The sequence below is a fragment of the Vigna unguiculata genome, chromosome 3 (assembly GCF_037176805.1).
Source record: "Vigna unguiculata cultivar grain cowpea cultivar isolate G323 ecotype 2 chromosome 3, ASM3717680v1, whole genome shotgun sequence".
NCBI lineage: Eukaryota > Viridiplantae > Streptophyta > Magnoliopsida > Fabales > Fabaceae > Vigna > Vigna unguiculata.
Window position 1 is genome coordinate 11,109,703 of NC_140794.1, and position 17,708 is coordinate 11,127,410.

The 17,708-nt window shown below is 29.5% G+C and overlaps 1 protein-coding gene across 1 annotated transcript; it reads left to right on the plus strand.

The window, feature by feature from the left end:
- Positions 1 to 8,119: 8,119 nt before the first annotated feature.
- On the plus strand, positions 8,120 to 13,093 carry LOC114179091 (DUF21 domain-containing protein At2g14520). Its single transcript, XM_028065304.2, has 11 exons — positions 8,120 to 8,516; positions 9,507 to 9,583; positions 9,665 to 9,748; positions 9,925 to 10,038; positions 10,155 to 10,241; positions 10,500 to 10,639; positions 10,731 to 10,818; positions 12,002 to 12,075; positions 12,156 to 12,280; positions 12,372 to 12,637; positions 12,735 to 13,093. The coding sequence occupies exons 1-11, from the start codon at positions 8,339 to 8,341 to the stop codon at positions 12,777 to 12,779; spliced, it is 1,278 nt and encodes a 425-aa protein (XP_027921105.1). The 5' UTR covers positions 8,120 to 8,338; the 3' UTR covers positions 12,780 to 13,093.
- Positions 13,094 to 17,708: the final 4,615 nt, after the last annotated feature.

Below are 17,708 nucleotides of genomic sequence, written 5' to 3' on the forward strand. Positions count from 1 at the left end.
AAGAAATAAAGATTGAATATAAAATTTTATAGAAAAGGAAGAGAAAAGTAAATTGAAAGATCCATTTTCCCAAATGTTAGTTTTCCTTAACTTTTAGTAATAAAAATAAAAATAAAAACAAAAACGACAAATTCAAACCTGTCCCGTGATGTCGGTTTTTCGGTAACATTAACGGGTTAAAGCTAGATTGCATGTTTCAAAACTGAAATGGTGTGAAAAAAAAAAAAAGGGACTATTCAAGTAGGTCAACTAACCCTCGTGAAAACAAAATTGTTCATCAAGCAAACTCCTAGTTCAAAGAATAGGGGCACAATTTCATACCTCAATATTTTATTTTTTTCATCAACTCTGCAATATCTTATAAGACAAGATTACCTTTTTTTTTTAATTAAGGAGTTTAACACTCTGTATTAAACGTACTCTAACAAATTTTTTTATTTTGATGATATTACAATTATTTCTTTTTAAGAAATAATCGTGTTTAAGGAGTAGGAAAAAAAATTGAGTATTTAACATATATGCATTTTTATTTATGCACTGAACTCCAAATATAGAGAACAACATTGAGTTAGGTTGAAATAAATTCATTATTCGATACACATAAAAGAATTTTGGATTAGGTTAGATAAGACTTTTAATTTTTTTTTAGTAATTTTAATTTAACCCAATTTATTCTTAATTAGGTTGGATTGTGTTGGATTTATTGTATCATTGGTTTTGAATTTTTTTTCCTAAATTTTTTAATTTCAAAACATTATTTTATTAGCTTTTTAGAGTATTTTTAATTATAGACTATATTATTTAATACTTAAAAAAAATAACATAATTTAATATTTTTAAAATACACAACATTAAGTGAATGATGAAGCAAATTGAACAATAATTATATTATCATTGTTTAATAATTTTTATAAAAATAAATTAAGTATTGAGTCCACCATATAAAACTCGTTACTCACTTGTATAAGATTGGTCAAATTTAACTCAATTAAAAAAATTAACCTAATTTATTTGAGTGGGATTGAATTTGGAGATGTGTTCTCCAATGATGATCAGAAAGACCTTTGATGCTAATATTCCATGCTAAACAACTGAATTTCGCATAACACTTTTTTTTTCATGGAAGAAAAGATATTAATGGAAAAAATATTATAAATGTTAACATGCAAGTCAACTAGAGGACACAAAAAATTAAGTTAAACTATTGCTTTAATAATTTTGACATTATAATATTTTTTTTTTTTGTAAAACTTATTGAAGTCTGTGTAATCTTATAAGACCTATACAGTTGAGATTAACAGAAACAAAAAAAAAAAAAAAAAAAAAAAAAAAAACTAACTTAAGCTACTATTGATGTTTTAAATTCGTCTCCGTAAAGTAAAGCATTGACACTCACCTACAGATTAATAATACAATTTCGAAAAATCTATGACCACAAATAACTTACCTAACTTTATTATGAACAAGTATCCAATAGTTGTCGATATGACCTAACAATGGTGGGTTAAAAACGCTAATGAGCTATTTTAAAAAAATTTACAAGCTTTTCCATCTCAAAAAGTAAAATAAAATGTAAAGTAATTATTGGTGGAAAATTTAAGTGTGAATATAATTTTTAATTTCTATTTTGAATAAAAATAAAAAATTTAAGTATCATGATCTTATTATCTTAAGATATTTATGTTAGAAACGATGTCAATTTTGTGAAATCATTTATTATTTAATTGTTTTTATTGTTTTTATTTTCACGTATAATTCTTCTTTCAATATTTCTAAAAAATATTTATATATTTCTTTATTATTCACACAAGTATACCTATTTAAAAAATATTAATAAGTTTTATAGATATTAAAAGGAAAATATACGACAATCAGATTATTAAAAAACACATATTAGTTAAAAAATATAAAAAAAATATTTTAATAAGTTATTTATATTTTTTTATACTTAATTTTATGTTTTATTATTTATTAACTTAAATGATATGTTAGTTAAAAATTTAGTGCTTTTAATTTTCATAAATTCTCACTACCCATTTATAAAATTATAAAAGTTTGGGAACAACTCATCTTCTAACCTCCAATACTATTCATCCCTAAAGAAAAGTATATCGATGTAAGAGAAATTCACTCTTAAGGAAAATATTTTTAAAAATTCAAATGGATGTAAGTTTCACCATAAGTAAAAATAATTAAATTGAATATTATATAAGAAAAAAAGAATCATCTTTTATTAATATTGTATCTTTCAATTAATTATCTGACCCACCAATTATATATGTAATTACATATGTGTCTACAAAATCTTCTATTATAAATATTAAATATTACATATTCTATTATAAATATTAAATATTACATATGTGTTACATAAAAAATTGATATCTTAAAATATAAATATATTTTTCAGCTTAAAAATATAAATATACTCATCATAAAAAAAAGTTACATGACGTATAATAATTTAAATTATGCGTGATTAAAGGTTAATTAACACCCACTAACTTATAGATGGATGTCATGTTTTCCATTTTGTCTTTACTCCACCAAAAGATTTGCAAATCAGAGTTTAACTGTTGAATTTTTCGAATATTCTTATGAATATTAGAATAATATATAGAATATAACGTAACTAATTATACTATATAATTGCAACATGTAATGTACTTTTATTACGATCTCAAGAAACAGATAATACATTTAAAAAAAAAAAATTGTATACACTTGGATGCAATTTTGTCACTCACCATATATCAGTATGGAATATTTATTAATTTTATTAACAACAAGGTTTTATAGAAGAAATTGATTCAACTTCTTTCTACTCGAACGCATTGGAAACCTGGTTTGAAATTTATAGATATATTATTTTCTTAATGTTTTCATTTTAAGCGTATTATTAAATTAGATTAAAACTTTAGTCTGTACATCTCAAACTGATTTATATTTTAATCCTTACATTAGAAAACTTTCAGTTCAATCTCGCGAAAAAAATAAATAGTATAATATGTTTTTATATAAAAATCAAAATGAAAAAAAGAAGCTGTATTAAGAAGTATAAGAAGCAAAACACTACACATAATCTTTTGTGTAAGGATCAAAACAAAATATATGTAAACGTGTAAGAACCAAAATATGAAATGTCACTATTCAAATATTTTTCTTTTACATAAATATTAAAATAAAAAAAGAATATCAAATATTACAACTAAATCTAAAATATTAATAAATAAAACATCAATATATTTTTAAATAGTGGTGGGAATTAATTTTTTAATGAAAATTACGAGTAAATATTTCACAAAAATACATTGTATTTATTTAATTTACATTGTCTGTTTGTATTTATGTCATTATTTTTATATATTATAAAAATAAAACTAAAATTTAACATATTAATAGAATAAAAATATACATAAATTTTAGTATGAAATTATACTTTGTCAATAATAAACAAGAGAAAAAAATAACAACATAAATTAATACTTTAGCATAGTAAGTAAACAAAAAGTAGAAAAGAAAGTGGCATGTTCTGTACTCATTTATTTACTTTTTAGGAATGTGAACAAGAATATGTTAAATGTATTTGAATGCTACATTATAATATAAGGGTAATTGATTTAAAATTTTAATATACTTTTTAAAATAGGTTTAATGTATAAATAAACCAATTTTTAATAAAAAAATATTTATATGTACATTTGTATTTTAAAATATTTAAATATAATGGTCTCATTTATTCCTTTGCCTTATGTTAACAAAATCTCAAAATTATGGTAAGAAAGAGAGATTGAAACGTTTATTTATTTTTGGTAATTTTATATTGCTATAAAAGTTAAAATGCCTTGAAATTGTAAAAAAATATTTTTTATTAACAATATTTAATCATATGATTATAATTAGTAGTTTACATGTCAAGTCGTGTGATTACAGTATTTCGTTTAATTATGTTTAGGCTTAAATACTTTTTTATTCTATTTTTGTAATGTTTGTTGCAGATGATCCTCATTTTGACAAAATGTCTAAAATGATCCTCATTTTTACCAAATGTTTAAAATGATCCTCATTTTCGCGATTCGTGTTTTATTTGGTCCTTTTCTGTAACGCCGTTTAAATTATTAACGGAACATTGTACATGTGGCACGGTTTGTATTAGGGTGTGTTACGTGTACCGTACAAGTGTGCTAATTAGATATTTGGGGATAAATAAGTGAGTTAAGGTTTTGGTAAGGAATGTTTGGGCAGTTGGTGAGTTTTGACAATCTTGTTCCTCCATTTCCAATTGGTGTTGTTGCAATCTTCTTCTTCCTGCAATCCCATTATATAGGTATGTTAGGTCTCAATCTTCTTCCTTTATCTCTAGTTGTAATCGTTGGAGGCAACCGTGTTGTATTTACAGAGTGGTGGTTCTAATAATGTGGTGGGTTACAACTTTTTCAAATGGTGGTGTTGATGAAAAGGATGTCATCATCATGACACAAATGAGGCAGATTAATGATTTGGAGAAGTCATGGAAGGTTGCTGAGAAGAGGCTGCAATTAGTAGTAGGGTTCACTTGTATTGTTATTGTATTATTTGTACTGTTATTGTGTGTAATCTTTTAAAGTCCAATATGTTTTGTACTATTGTTAAATGAAAAAATGAATTAGTTTGATTGTGTTGATATTAGTCCCAACATGTTCAAAATGATATCTTAATCTGAGCATTGAAGTAATTGATATTGATCTACGCTTGGGAAAAATTAAATTGATCTAAGTCTGAAAGAAGTTAAATTTATAACGTTAATTCATCCTCATCAAAATGCAGTACATCAATGTTTGACAAAAGTGAAATTGAACAAACTTTAAGGAAAGTCAAAATGCAGTACATCAATAATGAATTCTACATCAAAAATTCCAAAAAATAACTAAGACGTTTGTAGCTGCTATCATGGCCTCCTCCTAATTTGTAATTTCATCCTAAACTACTAAGATGGTTCTTCTAGTGTTGGTAGTGGTGTTGCTTGACTCTCCACTTCATTCCTTGGTGGTTGAGTTGTTTGAGTTTCAGCAGTTGGTGCATTCTCAACAGTTTCAGTAATTGGTGCATTCTCAGCATTTTGGGCATCTGGTACAGTCTTAGCAGGTAATAATTTAGAAACCATGTAGAACATCACAACAATTGAAAGACAAACAAACCCCAAAATAGAATTACTAAAATCCTAACCCACGAGCAAACACAACCCAGAAAATCCTAAACCCACTTACCTCGTTGATGATGATTAACTGGAAAATTGAAATGAAGAGCGCAACTGCAATCCAATAATGAAATGGCAAGTATTAGCTGTTTCCTCTGCAAATTCGAGCTCAAGAAAAACGAAGATGAAAAAATTTCCCTAATTGCAAAATTTCTCCTAAATTGGAAAATTAACATTAATTAGTCACCTATATAGTACACGTAACACACCCTAATACAAACCGTGCCACATGTACAATGCTCCGTTAATGATTTAAACGGTGTTATAGAAAATGATCAAATAAAACACGAATTACAAAAATGATGACCATTTTAAACATGAGAACCATTTCAAATATCCTGTCAAAATGAGGACTATCCACAATAAACACTACGAAAATTAAGACTAAAAAGATATTTAAGTCTGTCTTATGTTTATAATAGAATGAGCTAAAAACAGTTATTTATATACGGACATTATGAACTTAAATTCATAAAAAAATATTTTTCAGAAACTAAAACTATTAAAAGAATGATTGATAAACTTATATCAATAAATCAATATCGAGAGATTGAAAGTGAACTTCTTAAAAGGATAAAAGATTGAAGGCATAATTTATTTAAAATTTACAAATTCACACTTAACGTCAATGTAATTTTCATACCATCACTTGATACCGAACTCTAATAACAAAACCGGAAAATATTTATGGAAAAATCTCAAGGACTAAAATCAATAAAATATTCGTTTTAAAAACAAACTTATCTACAAATTTAGAAAATAAAATTTTATTTTATCCTAAAAATAGAAAATAAGAACGAAACCACATTGCGTTGAAAGCAAAAAAAAAAACTATTTTTTTTACATATTATAATTCTATAAAATTTGTAAAAATGAAAAGTTTATACGAAATGTGTAACAATATTGTAATACAAGTTTATAAATAGAGAAGATTTAGGTCTAATGTTAAATGAATTAATAAAGTAAAAACATAAAAACATATCGGTTTTGTCAAAAGATACAAAGTTAAGGTTAATAAGTATCCATTTTTGTCAAGAAGTACAAATATTATTGATAAGTATTATTTTGTTGAAAAATAACAAATCGACAAGTATTAGTCTTGCTGAGAAATATCAGACAAAATTTAATAGTACAAGATAATACAAAAAAAATACTAATTTTATCATCAAGTAATAGGAGAAAGCAAGAACATCACAACACAATGTTTACATAACCAATCAAATCAAATGACATTAAACATCTAAAATTAATCATCGCGACTAAATAAAAACTAAACTAAGATTAAAGATGACATGGACCGTAATTAAGTACCATTCAAGTAAACAGACAATTATCTCTAAAGTACTAGACATGATACTATTATTTATTCTATAACTATTATTATCGGTATATATTGATTTAAGTGTAAAAATATTTTTACAAATACTCTCACCTTTGAGACGAGATTTAGAGACCAAAACATCAAAATACTAAAATTATTCAATGGAAAATCTATGATCATATAAAAATCATTTTGGCCTTATAAAAAAAGAGTATATTAGAGGATAAATTTACCTCTCAATAATGATTGAATCTAAAATGATGAGTAAATAAAATTTGCCAACAAATATCTTAAAAATCAAAATTCATAAAATAAGGAAAAAATCACTTTTAATTCATTGATCAAATTCTTACTTGTATTAATTTTAAAGAATAAATTTAAAAAAGGTTCGTCTATAACTATATATAAAGATGATTTCTTTCGTTTGTGTTCATGTTTTATAATTCTAATTTTATCTTTTATAATATAATTATTTATTAATTTTTTAAAAATTAAGTATTACTTTCACATGTTTTTTATAAAACTTTTCTATTCATTAACAATTATTTTTCATTTTTTTCTCCATTCATTTTACTTTATTTTTAATAAATATAAATTTATTTTGTGTATTAACCTAACATTACAATATCATTTCCTATTAATATAATATCATGAATATTTAAAAGATGCGTACACATGCAGTATAGTTAAAGATGTCAATAGAACGGACAAGGTACGAGTAGTAGCTCCCCCCATCCCTCTTGGATAAACATTCGTCCTGTAAGTGTCCCCATATCCGTGCAGACATCCGTTATGCGGATACCTGCATATTATTTTAATATTCACATATATTTACGAGTACTTGTGGGTATTTAAAAAAAATATTTATAATCATATTTTAATCGTAAATTCAAATAAAATACAATACATAACATTCATAAATTTCAAACAAAGTCTAATTAACCTACTTGAACATTGTTGAATGATAGTTTACAAAGAAATGTAAATTTTTTAAAACTAATTTTGATAAAAAATAACATATTCAAAATCAATGTGTGAATATTTTAATAATTTTTTTAATTTAAATTAAAGTATAATGAGTACTGATACTATGATACTCATATCCGCTCTATTAACATGCAGATATACAAATTATCTGTGATTACTCACGAGTATTCATTTACAATATTCATCTCCTACCATTGTATCATATTTTATTCATATAGAAATATTTTTGACATTAGCCTCTCTTTACGCCAGTTAAAATAATTAAACAAGTTTTATGAATAAAGAGTAATGAAATTAAAAAACATTTTAAAATGTAAAGCCTCAAGATTTGCGATGCTGTCATGGGTTTTTGGACGTACTATAACTCAACTGCCATTCTCACTTAAGGGTCCGTCCCAACTTCTCCTCCTAATCTATTCTCTTTCTGTGCACCACTTTTTCCCCTTCCCAAATTTGAAGCAAGATAAATAAATAGTATCAAATACTGGATTGATTAAATAAGTTTTAGTTACTGATTATTATATACATACACAGAATAAAAAAATATTTAAATTAAGTATTTTAATTGAAATAATTTTGAAGCATTAAGGTTTAATTAAAGAAAAAGGTAAATCCACCGTTTGTTCATCTTTAAATTCACACCACACCTGCACGTGCTTCTTGGTTTATCATCTACCGAAGCAATGGAGATGGTGGAGCTCTGGTGGATAACGTGCTTTCTCTGACTGTTCATAATACTCAACCAACAAGTCTAAGAGAGAGAGGGAGAGAGAAAGAGAGAGAGAAGGGGGTGAATGGCGGTGGAGTACACATGCTGCACAACGCAGTTCTTCGTTCACATACTCCTGATCGTGCTGCTCGTGTTGTTCGCGGGCCTCATGTCTGGCCTCACGTTGGGCCTCATGTCCCTCAGCCTTGTTGATCTGGAGGTCCTCGCTAAGTCTGGTACTCCTCAAGATCGTAAGCACGCTGGTATGTATCATATTGCAAACTAATTTCTTCATTTCTCTCTTCTTTCCTGATTTCACTAATCATCGCACTCGTGTTTTTCGAGCTCAAAAACATTTCCACTGAGTCTGTAAGTTTGTTTCAGGAATCGCACAGAAATAAATTTGCATCAGATTTTGTTTACGGAAACTTTCTATTATTTGTAATAAAAAAAAAAAAAAAACAGAAGCACTTGTTTCCAGTTTTTTTTTTTTTTTTTTTTTTTTGAGATTTGAGATGAATTTGTTTACAATTGAAAATTACCTGTCTAGGTAACTAACTCCCTGTAATGGTTCATTTGGTGCATGAGTTGCAATTGTAAACGAGAAAGTAAAGAAAGTAAGTGCAGTTGTTGATTAAAATCCCGTTCCAGAGATATTTGGGAGCGTGGTTTTAAAAACTTGTCGTGGTTTCCTTCGCGTGGTTCTTGATACTGTAGAAACTGCGTAGAAATGCTACCATTACCGTGGCGTTCCAGTTGCGGAAATTGTCAAATTGCAGCTGAAACCACGGTGTCTGTTTTTCAAAACCTAATTTGGGAGTTTTTGACTGAGGTCCGATTTCGTAAATTTCTTTACGAGGAATTTCAGCTGAAAAAAAATATTAAAAGTGAGATGAGTAAGTTAAGATTAGTTTATAGGAATCTCTTTGTATAATTTCTCTACATTTTTGTTTTTTATTTATATTTGGAAGAAATTTATTTTTTCTTTTCTTCTTTTCTATGAATCCTGAAGTCCTTGTGAAAAACAAAAATTACTAAATATATATTAATAATAAAATCATAAGGCAGGTTATCTAGATTTCAAGGGTAAAAGGAAATTGTTAGCTGAATGTTTCCATTAACGAAGAGACTTTGGGCATGGTAGAAACGGGAAGAACGCGATTGATTGATTTTTTTTTTCTGTTTTGGAAAGTGTGCAGTTAGTGAATGATCCTCTACTTTTTTGAATTGACGTTTTGTTTTTGTAATTGCAGCGAAGATATTACCAGTTGTCAAAAACCAACATTTATTGCTTTGTACTCTGTTAATTTGCAATGCTGCAGCCATGGAGGTACAACTGCAGTCGTATACTGGTTTTATATTTGTCACAAGGATTTCATATTATAAATTGTTGTTGTTCTTGTTTTTTCAGGCACTTCCTATTTTTCTCGATAGTCTTGTTACTGCGTGGGGTGCTATCCTTATTTCGGTGACATTAATTCTTTTGTTCGGTGAGGTAAGAACGTTCTGTAACTACATGTTTTAAAGTGCAATACATGCATGTGACAGATTAAGTGCCTATCTACGTTGCAAATTAGCTTGTGTGGTCAATATTTTTTGTCTAATATTTGATATGAACATATTCACTTTCAATCTGTGGAAGTGCTCTGATATATGTCTACTCTTGTGAAGATTATACCCCAATCAGTTTGTTCTCGGTATGGTTTGGCTATTGGTGCAGCAGTGGCTCCCTTTGTCCGGGTGCTTGTATGTGTATGCTTTCCGGTTGCCTTTCCAATTAGTAAGGTGACAATATTTGCAGAATTGTTATTCTATTTGAGTAAACATGCTGCGAATTTAATTTGTTCTGTCCTTATTTCTCTTTCCTGATTGGCTTTTCGTGCATTTATATGGTTTTCCAGTTGCTGGACTTTTTGCTGGGCCATAGACATGAGGCCTTGTTCCGTAGAGCTGAGTTGAAGACACTTGTAAATTTGCATGGTAATGAGGTCTGTATCAGAGCAGTAAAGGCCTCTTTAATGTTCTTGTTTTAATTTGCTCTGTAGTTGAGCCGAACCTGAGTTATGTGTTTCATAAGTATGCTTCTCTTCTCTAGCGTTTCTTTTTTCAATCAAATTATGTAATTTTTGTGAACTGTCATCAAAGGCTAACTTATCTACTTCTCTTCTGGTTATTTGGAATTCTGCAGTTTAACGTCCATGCATTTTGTCTGTTTGTTGATGTTGTTCATGGTTGAATTGTATTAGGCTGGAAAAGGTGGGGAGCTGACACATGATGAAACAACTATCATTGCTGGGGCACTTGAACTCAGCGAGAAGACAGCGAGTGATGCCATGACTCCTATAGCTGAAACATTTGCAGTTGATATTAATTCGAAGCTTGATAGGTAAGGTGTATTCTGCAATTTATGAACTAAAGGTAGCTTTTGTATTTTGCCCAAACTTTATTCAAATAATTAAATGTCTATTACTAAGTAGGGAACTGATGAATGAAATATTGGAGAAAGGGCATAGCAGAGTCCCAGTCTTCTATGAGCAGCCTACAAACATTATAGGACTTATACTGGTAAGGTGTTTTATTTTTTCTTATTTAAACCATAATGTTAAACATCCTTTTTTTCATTAGAATTTTCATGAAGTACTTTAAAACCACATACAGAGGATTATTACAAAAGTCAATTGTTCTTGGCTGTTTAATCAAAGCTATCTCTGTAAACCTAACATATCCTCACGAATCACTTTTTTTTTGAAATTTTACCTTTTGCTGAGGAACTTGAAGGTCAGCCTCCTTTTGAAACACAATGCCATCATTTGGATATTCAGCATTTACTTGATAAGAACTAAATTATTTTGCAATTGACTGTTGTAACCTTGGAAATGGGAATCTAGCCTATATTCTTATGTTGCATCCTCAGAGCATCTAATTTGTTTGTATAGATACATTTGGTTCATCTGATTCATTATTGGTTCAATTGTCCAAAATGAATGGCAGTGACAATGAAGGCCAGTAGAGGAATGAAAAACATGTTTAGTTTGGGTATTTGAGATTTGAGATGCGCAACAAAATACACTTTTATGATTTTACTTGATACAAAAACAAAGTCAGCACTTAATTTATCTGTCACAGGGTAGCATTCATAAGGTCATGTGATATTTGTGTTATTCATGAGTTGGTCTTGTTAGCTAACTATCAGTTGTTCTAGTGCTTGCTGCATATTGGTTATGAAACAATCTTGGTACTTCATTGGGTGGAAAACTATTAGCTTAAGTGTTGCAAGTTAAATTTGATGTAATAAATGAGAGGATATGTGTCACTTTTTAAGCCTGACTACGCAAAATGCCCGAGGTTCATCTGGTGACAATTCTGTAACACACAAACATACGGGGGGGTCAAAACATCAGTGATCTCAGTCACTTTTTTGTGTAGTTTAGAATTAGTTATAACTCAGTTGTGGTATTGGTGGTGAGTATCTCCATAATAGGATTGATATTCATTAGAGGTCTATGATTCCTACTCTGTTAATAGGAATTCTTGCTGCTGCGAGATTTTTTTTCTGTGATTTTGTTCTTTGCTTTTTATCAGTAAACTCTGTATGATGAGATTATGATTCCTTTGCATTCTTAATCTTTTTTCATTCTCTATGCATTTTTCTATTGCTTGCTCAATGGATGTTTTCTCAATCCTTTAATTTTGCCATTGTATACATATACAACCTTTTGTTTTCTGAATGCACGCTGCTTACTTTTAGGTGAAGAATTTATTGACTGTTCATCCAGAAGATGAAGCATCCGTGAAGAGTGTAACTATACGCAGGATTCCAAGGTAATCTTATTTTGTTTTACCAGTTTAATGCAGGAAGACACGTTGGTTTTATATTGTCGTGACCTTACATATATTGACAGGGTTCCAGAAAGTATGCCACTTTATGACATTTTAAATGAATTCCAGAAGGGCCATAGCCACATGGCAGTTGTTGTGAGACGGTGTGACAAGACGAAACAACAATCCTCCCAAAATAATGCAAACGGTAAAATCACGCTATAGACAGTTTAAAAATTTGGAACTGGACTTTTCTTTCTTAATAAATGCTGTGTGCCTCACTCACGCCTCTGAAATAGACTCGGTGAGAGATGTGAAGGTGGATATTGATGGTGAAAAGCCTCCCAAAGAGAAACCTTTGAAATCCAAGGTGCCACTCCATAAGTGGAAAAGCTTCCCGAATACAAACATGTCAAATGGGGGTGGTTCTCGGAGCAGAAAATGGTCAAAAAATATGTACTCTGATATTTTGGAGATAGATGGGAGTCCCCTTCCTAAGCTCCCTGAAGAAGAAGAAGCTGTTGGAATTATTACAATGGAAGATGTCATTGAAGAGCTTCTACAGGTATTAAAATACTAATGATAATTCTGAACAATTTTATTCTCTCATGAAACATAGTAGAGAAAATAACTTATTTACTGGTGTTGAAATTTCTGTGTAGGAGGAGATCTTTGATGAAACAGATCATCATTTTGAAGACTCGTGACAATGGCTTCTCCATAAAACCATGTTCATATTCTTGTTTGGATCTAATAAATTTTAACTAGATAGATACTTCGGTTTAGGGTGAGAGCTGCTGTATAGAGAAGTGAGTGGTGATTGGAACGTGTAAGCCATTATCGTGGACGAAATGTTGGGACCAGACAGCTGTTAATACACGGAACCTTTTGCGACGTGCGTGCGTGCGCGTCTTTATCGCGATGCAGCATGCCAGCAAATCATGGTGCGTTTTTGTTTGAGTGTGTGTTTTCCTATCTTTTTTTGATTAATTGATAGCAATTTGTATGGGTTGCATGTGTATTACGTAAGAGTATTGGCATTTAGTATGCACAGGATCTCATGAATTTCATAAAAGCGAAATTGTGCAATCATTTTATACTGTACACAATAAGGATAATGTCACCATTATACTTAATTTGACCTTACCATCTCTTAGCTTAGACCAAGCTAGCCTAGTCTGCGATGAACCCAATCAATTTGCTGGCTTGATTATTTTTAAGAAAATAATTAAATTAAATTCTTGAATGAAAAAGTTTCGAACCAAACTTGCCTACCTGTCACAAATTAAGAGTGAGTGTCTAAAAGGACAGAAAAATACTTTGAAATATGATGAACTTTGTTTATTCTTTTTTATTATTCCTATTTAGTTTTTTTTTTTTTTGCAACTTATTTTTTTCTCAAACAAATACGTGTTTGATTTTCCTTTCATTTTCTACTTAATAATCTTACTCTGATAATTTATTTATTTTATATTAAACAAAAACATTATTTAGAAATTGACCCACGCCAGTTACTAGAGGACCCAACCATCTCTAAGGACTTTGTTAACTATATGAAATGCGTATTTACAAAAAAAGTTGTCCAAGCGAATTACAAGGAATTTTGGTATATTCTTTTTTTGTTAACTACTGTTGCGAAAAGAACAATGATTGGTTTGAAAGGATTATGTTAAATACCTGAATGCTCAATGAAATGGGCAGAGAAGCATGATTCATTAATTGGTTATTTTTAGGCAGCTTTAGGTATTTTGTCTGAAGCTATTAGTATTCTGTCAACAGCATAAATAATTAATTACGTGTTGGGTTTTGCAACTAATTATTTATTGTTTCTGCTTTTGGGAATTGATTCAGCTGGAATTAATTCTCCAACGTTAAATCAAACACATAGTTAAATCAAACACATATCAATTGTCCAATGTTGAATCAAATATACCATAAGTTTGGACATTTACTCATCTAGAGACTCCATCTTCTTCTATCATTTCTAATTATGATAGTGTTGTTTTTCAGTCTAATTTTGTAAAATTAATTAGTTTAATTTTAGTGTTAAGTTTGTCTTATTCAAGTTCGTGTTTACTATTATATAAAATTTAAAACAATGTACAACACATATACCGGATTATATGTATATTCTTTTTGACATACTGCACTAAGTGTTTCATTTAATTGACATTAATTTTTTAAAATAGAACGTAAAAAACCATGACAAAAAAAAAATCATTACATATAAATATAAACAAATTGTTTTTAGCTAAATCAATGTTATTATTATATGTATATAATCTTTAGACACATATAAACATATAATAGTTAAAGGCATAATATAATCTTTTATTTTAGAAGGTTTTGTGTCAGTTGCATATTTATTTCTTCTTTTTAATAGATATATACGCACACTAATATATAAAGAGTTAATATAATGATACAGAATAACTAATGTAATACTTAACTATATTTATTATCATCATCAAAAATTTAAGTTAGGGATGGTTTAGTAGTCATTGTTTATATATTAGATTGTTGGAATCTTGGTTTGGTAACATATGGTATGGTAAGTGAAGACCGATACTAAGCCTCCAATTGGATTCCTTCAACCAATTCATGTATGTATTGCTTTAGAGGAAGACCTTACTTTGGATTATAATGGTTGTTGATCGTAATTCCAAGGGAGTGCCTCTTTGCCTACTTCATCCACATTATGATGCATTCCATGTGATACATTGTGCAAACTTCATGGACTCCAAGAAGTTTGACTTTTTTTACTCTCATCCAATCTTCGTTAACTCTTTTACAGAAGAGTTATTTCACATTATTTTACTAAATTATTAATAGTACAACCTATCATCTTTTAAATCTTTAGAAAACCTGTTTTAACCGATATAAAAGTATATTTCTATGTTAATGGATTTTTCTTCTTGTATGTTGCTCAACTTTTTTAATTTTATTTAATGTAGAACTAAAATTTTCTTGGATTCCTAAGAGTATGAACTTAAGGAATAAAGCTTATCAAAAGAATATACAATGAATGCCTTTTTTATGGAAGCATAATTTCACAACGTGAATGATATTGTAAGACTTATCTTTTCAACTATGCAAAATTTAAGAACACAGAATGTAGTAAACCTATAGGCCTTTTTCATAGTACTGATAATTATGTCTTTGCATTCATCTTCTACTTGATTTTATAGATGCTCGATTATATAATGGTTATAGAGAAATCTTCATCGTAATATTGCTAAGAAATTTTGATATTATTTTTCTTCAATTTTGTTGTTCATAATTATTACTTTATTTAAATAGTATAACTTTACTTATGTTCTTTTATGGAACACATAGTATATTTTTTGTACTTGTCGCGTAAGATATTATATCATAATTTGTATGTTTCTTTTTGTTTTTTATGATATGTTAGCATATTATAAATAGTATGTTCACATTTTTTTTTTGTTATATTCGAATAATTCGTTCGATTGAGATATGTTCTTTTACATATATGTAAGAAGATAGTCGTTGTAAATATTCATTCAAATGTAATATTTTACATTTAAAATAGTTTTGTGGTTTAGATATTGATTCAAAATATTTTAGTGTTTTAACATCGTTTGGTCATCATATTCATGTGTAAAAGATTTTATTTTAGCATTTATGAATGTTTATCTACACATGTATGCATGTATGTATGTATGTATATATGTATGAAAGTATAAAAGTATCTAATAAGGAGGTGTTGGTGTGCGTCTCATCAACGATAGGAGATTGACACTTAAGGTTTCTTCTATTATCCTCGCCTAGTCAACATTCACGAGAGTAGAATCTTAGTCCTTTAGGCAAATCACGAGGCCTTTTTGAATCAGGGACTAACAAACAACTTCTTTTTGTTGGCTTCTTCTCTGTTTGTATTTTATTTCTTACTTAACTTCAAAGCTCTCTTAATTCATCCAACTGCATGAATTTAGGTGCACATTGCCATAACTCTTCTAGGTTTGCGGTCAACTTCTTACACAAGCGATCTAAGAAAGGTCTAAGCCTCAAGGCTGTGACCATATGATGCATGGCTACATCTGGGTTGAGACCTCTTATATTAAGGGCCACTTTACTAAGTATTTCCATAAGCAACCTCAACAACTCAATATGTTCTTGTATTATGTTAATTACAAATATGGACGTTAGGTGGTGTTGTTTGCTCGTTACAAACTGCTCCCCAAATTTGGTGACTAGTGTGTCAAACAAGTCTATGGAAAGCAGTGGAAGTTGTGTGAACCAACTTGGTGTTGCTCCCTTCAACGATGTGCGGAAAACTTGACAAAGTATCACGTCCTTTGAGGTGTACAAGCTAACCTATGTTACATATATATCCACATGCTCATTCGGGTCAATGGTACCATCATATCTTTCTAGTGTTGGTGTCTTCCATCCGGCCGGGTGAGGGACATCCAATATACCTTCGATGAATGGATGTCGGCATATAATACTTCCACAAGTCTCTTTAGATGTCGATAATCGTAGGCTGAAGTGAATGTGGCTCTCAACTTTGGTCAGAGGCATGGTGTAGTGGGACCCAATGGGTTTGCACTCCTTGCTTGTTTAGACATGAACAATATTGCTCTCCTCGACTTTTCTTCTAAGGTGGTCGTTCTCTGCCTGTAAGGCCTCTATTTCCTTAACATTCTTCCTCTTCAACGTCTCAAACTCCTTCTTTATCTCTTGCATCATGTCAAGGTGGGTTGTTTTTTGTTCCCCATTTCCAACTGGGCTACCTCCTTTCCTCCTACCATGTCCCTTATTGTCACCATATGGTCTTGTTAGGTCTTCCACACAAACATTGGACGCCAAAATGTTCTTACAGGACCCTAAAATCCTTAAGACCACTCGACACTACCTTTTCAACTTTATAGTGTAAAGTCCTAGGTGTGTAATTCTCAATCTCAGCCTTTTCGATAGGTTCCTTGTCAACATCGGAGGGGGAAGAATACCTGCCAAAGGTGCTCCAATGATCAAGTTAGTAAGGGCACAATTGGAGTTAAAAAAAATCAATTCATTAAGAAAATATAACATTTTAACCATTACTTATTCCTCTATTTATAGAGGGAGTTGGTGAGGAGTCTTTACTGTATCAGAAGCCTAGTCACTAATTAATATTGTTTACTCACTTTAAGCAATATTTTCCCGTGTTTTGGACAACATTAGTCTCACACTGGTTTGAGTAGTTTTTGACTACTGCACAGATACCGACAAGATAAAGAGAACTAATCGACACACTTAATCCAAATGATGACCGACAATGAAAATATCGACAAAGTCTAAACAAATTTATCTAGTGTTGATATATAATCGACTGAGCAATTCAATTTATATAAATTTATCTTAACATAACATTACATTCCATTGTTAATAAAACTAGTCATATTCTTTTAATAATTGTTAAAATATATGTATTTTTAGTTATCACTCTTAATTATAACACGAGTATTCTTTATTCTTTATTTGACTTGAAGGTAACCTATAATTATCTTTTTATAGCTATATTCTTTATTTAACTTTTATAAAGTAACCCACAAGCTTTTTTTTTTTTTTTTTATAACCAATTTTTCCTTACTTACGGAGGTGTTTATAGATAAAGAAAGAAAGTTTCAGAT

Bases quoted from the DNA above. Each gene is read 5' to 3' on its own strand.
- LOC114179091 (XM_028065304.2), top strand. From the start codon at position 8,339: ATGGCGGTGGAGTACACATGCTGCACAACGCAGTTCTTCGTTCACATA. The intron at 10,039-10,154 runs GTGACAATATTT...ATGGTTTTCCAG, and splicing joins TTGCCTTTCCAATTAGTAAG to TTGCTGGACTTTTTGCTGGG. The intron at 12,076-12,155 runs GTAATCTTATTT...ATATATTGACAG, and splicing joins ACTATACGCAGGATTCCAAG to GGTTCCAGAAAGTATGCCAC.